Raw genomic sequence first — 3,071 nt, 5'->3', positions numbered from 1 at the left:
CTGCCGTTGGGATGCCGATCGGGAGGGTTTTCTATGAGAAACTGTCCTCTGTTTAGGTGTTATACACGTCAAGAAAACCTGGAAAACTCAGACCCTGAACCCACGATCAACTATGAGTGTTCAGTGTCCTTATCCACTCGGCTTCTGGTGGATAAAATCACTTAATTTTGCTTAAAATACAAATTGCTTTTTTTTTGTTATTTTCTATTATTGCTCATTTTTTTGGCTTTGAAAATATTCAGAACGAAAAATGGATGTTTGTTTAGTAGATTTTTCCAATATTACTTGGATCGACGTAACAACAAGAAGATCAACTGAACAAATACTATGTTCTGTTTACAGTATGAAATAATAGAATTATTAAAAATTATCCAATCGTCGCAAACGCCATTGACGTCATTATGTTTCTTTCAGAAGATATAAATACTTTCTGCAGTTTGCTTTCTATTCACCTGATATTCGTTCAGAATGAAGTTCCTTCTGCTTTTTCCTGTTTTGTTCTTGTGTACTGTCAACAGCCACCCCGATCGCCGTAAGTTTCTTTATGGGTTAATTATGTATTATACATTCTGAAAAATATGTTTTATTGCATTTTTCAGGCAGGGAAATAAAGATAAAAGTAGAAAACAAGGTATGTTAATATTTAATTTAATAATACTTATTTAATATGTTGTATCAATAATAAATATCAAATTTCAGGCAAAAGAATGTTGTACTGAAACTTCAAAAGAAAGAAAAGATTTTCAAGAGGTAATCACTGGGTAAAACGTATGTAAGCATTAAGGTTTGGTTGCTAAGGTTTTGAAAGATGCCATTTTGTTTAATATCTTTAAAATATTTTTCATCTAATTCAGAACGTTACTATTTACACTGTATATTACACCATATATATCTAACAGTGGTGTAACATACGGTGACCGAGTGCATAAAACTAATGAACAATGATCCAGGTCGCGCCTGACCAACGGATTGGCCATGTGGAGTTTTCCTGGTCTTCTTCACTAAACATTTGAACACAATGCATTCTCTTTGGCAGATTGTCATCGTGTATTGTTCCCTTATTCTATCAATTAACTGTCTCGGGTTCAAACCCAGAACAATAATATAGCCATTTAACTAAAGTTTGAATAAGCGCTGACTTTATTAAATTGTTTTAAAATGTTTTTTAATATATTATAAATTTTTTAGAGATATGTGAAGACATGTTTGAAGGAAAAACTTATATCGGTAGGCATTGCATTAATTTTTGATTACTTGTTTTCTTACATGAAGTATTAAGAATAAATATGCATGTGAATTCAGTTGCAAATAATAGTACATTTAATTTAAAATATAGGAATTTCCGAGTTATAAAGACAAAATAGAAGGCAATTTAGTAAGTTATATATTTTTTTCTATATTTAAACTTCAATATATGAAGAAATATTTAAGAATAATTGATTTCTTATGGTCTCGTATTATTTCTCAATTGTTTCTGATGTTTTAATCTCACGGAAACAGTTACAAGACATTTGTTCAAACTTTGTCAGATGTTTCGACACATAAACCCTCATTTAAAAAGTGTAATAAAGTTTTCAGTTAGGGTGTTTCTAGTGGCAAACAGCTAAGTAAACAAATCAATGCCATTCTCCATTTCATATGTAATGCGGCATGTCATTTATTACTTAGCTGGAGGGTGTAGCTATAGCTTTTTGAGGATAGATCTTGGGGCACTTATCAAAAAATTTTTGAAATATAATATAATATACAACAGATATAAACGTTAAAGATTGATTATTTATATTTTTTAGATAAATACAGGGGGTGCAGAGGTTGAGAATCTGAAAAATACAAACGTTTGGTGTTCATTATTATTATCTTATTATCTTTTATTAGTTCGTATTTGTTATTTATGATTTAATTTGTACAGTGTATAAAAATGAATGTTTTTTTCTTCCTGTTTTCTCCCTGTATGTATTTTTCCATAATAACAACTGTATCAAATTAAAGCTGTTATCCTGTAGATGTTGTCGCTGAAGAGATATTTTAGATAGGTGCAATGGTTCAGTTGTGGAGAAATTGCAAATGTGCAATGTTAAGTCTACGGGACAAGCATGTTCCTCGTTAACTTTAACCCGAGCAAATTTTTTGTTTTGCAGTTTCATTATTGTAAATACTGAGGTCAATAAATATACACTTTAGTTACTAAGATCATTTTTATCACTCTCTCTCATTTCAACCTCACCAATTTCTTCCACCTTTTCATTGAAAAGTTAGTAGAGCAGCTAGTGTTGTTGGGATTTTATTTAAGGTACTTAGTATAAGCAGCTAATTAATTGCAAAAGTTTATAAATATAAAACTTGATATATATAAAGTTTATAGCTTTTTTTATTTTTATTCAGGGATCATTCATAGAAGTTTTGAATGAAAAAGGGGTAAATATTTATATATATATATTTTCATTTAGAAACATTAAAAGAATCAATTCTCTGCACATTTTTAAAGAACTAATAGCTCTTACAATTTTTTTATTTTTTAGGAAATAGTACCTGAAGATTGCGAAGGAGATGGTAAAAAAGCAGCTGAAAAGGTAAATGCAAATCGCTAGAAATTACTTTTATTTCCAAAACTTAAAGTTAAATTTAATATTTACTTTAATTTTATAGAGTTTTAAAGGCATGGAAACTTTATGGGAGAGAAATGTAAGCAAATAGTATATTATATATTCAAATCCCTTTAAATGAATTTAAAATGTGATTAAAAATTGCAGCCTGGCATCATCACAATAAATAATTGCTCGTTTTCAAATTACATATCTACAATACAAAATGTCAACTGGCCAGATGGTCGATCGGTCAAGGTGGCAGCCTACCACTCTAGGAGACCCGGAAGCGAGTCCGGGCGGGTCAAAAAATTCCAATGAATTTTTCGGGGGTTGTCCATTCTGATATGTCAGACTCTGTCCCTCACCACACTCGGGCATGGTCCATCCTGATATGTCGGACTTCGTCTCCCACCACACTACTTGGCCTTTTCTTTTATCTATTTCCGCCCTGTAAGCATTAAGAGGGCCTCTTTTAACAAGCCCATT

The 3,071-nt window shown here is 31.2% G+C and overlaps 1 protein-coding gene across 1 annotated transcript; it reads left to right on the top strand.

Annotated features, from left to right (window-relative positions):
- Positions 1 to 449: 449 nt before the first annotated feature.
- Positions 450 to 2,727, top strand: LOC111633464. Its single transcript, XM_023378032.1, has 8 exons — positions 450 to 532; positions 600 to 631; positions 700 to 750; positions 1,189 to 1,227; positions 1,337 to 1,375; positions 2,383 to 2,415; positions 2,520 to 2,570; positions 2,647 to 2,727. The coding sequence occupies exons 1-8, from the start codon at positions 469 to 471 to the stop codon at positions 2,692 to 2,694; spliced, it is 357 nt and encodes a 118-aa protein (XP_023233800.1). The 5' UTR covers positions 450 to 468; the 3' UTR covers positions 2,695 to 2,727.
- Positions 2,728 to 3,071: the final 344 nt, after the last annotated feature.

Source organism: Centruroides sculpturatus, unplaced genomic scaffold (assembly GCF_000671375.1).
Source record: "Centruroides sculpturatus isolate CEXI.00-Female unplaced genomic scaffold, Cexi_2.0 scaffold614, whole genome shotgun sequence".
Taxonomy (NCBI): Eukaryota; Metazoa; Arthropoda; class Arachnida; order Scorpiones; family Buthidae; genus Centruroides; species Centruroides sculpturatus.
This window is presented reverse-complemented; position numbering and strand designations above follow the sequence as displayed.

What these genes read in the sequence shown, in the direction of transcription:
- LOC111633464 (XM_023378032.1), top strand. Translation starts at nt 469, where the DNA reads ATGAAGTTCCTTCTGCTTTTTCCTGTTTTGTTCTTGTGTACTGTCAAC. An exon ending in AGATAAAAGTAGAAAACAAG is followed by an intron (nt 632 to 699) that starts GTATGTTAATAT and finishes ATCAAATTTCAG; the next exon opens with GCAAAAGAATGTTGTACTGA. An exon ending in GTAAAAAAGCAGCTGAAAAG is followed by an intron (nt 2,571 to 2,646) that starts GTAAATGCAAAT and finishes TTAATTTTATAG; the next exon opens with AGTTTTAAAGGCATGGAAAC.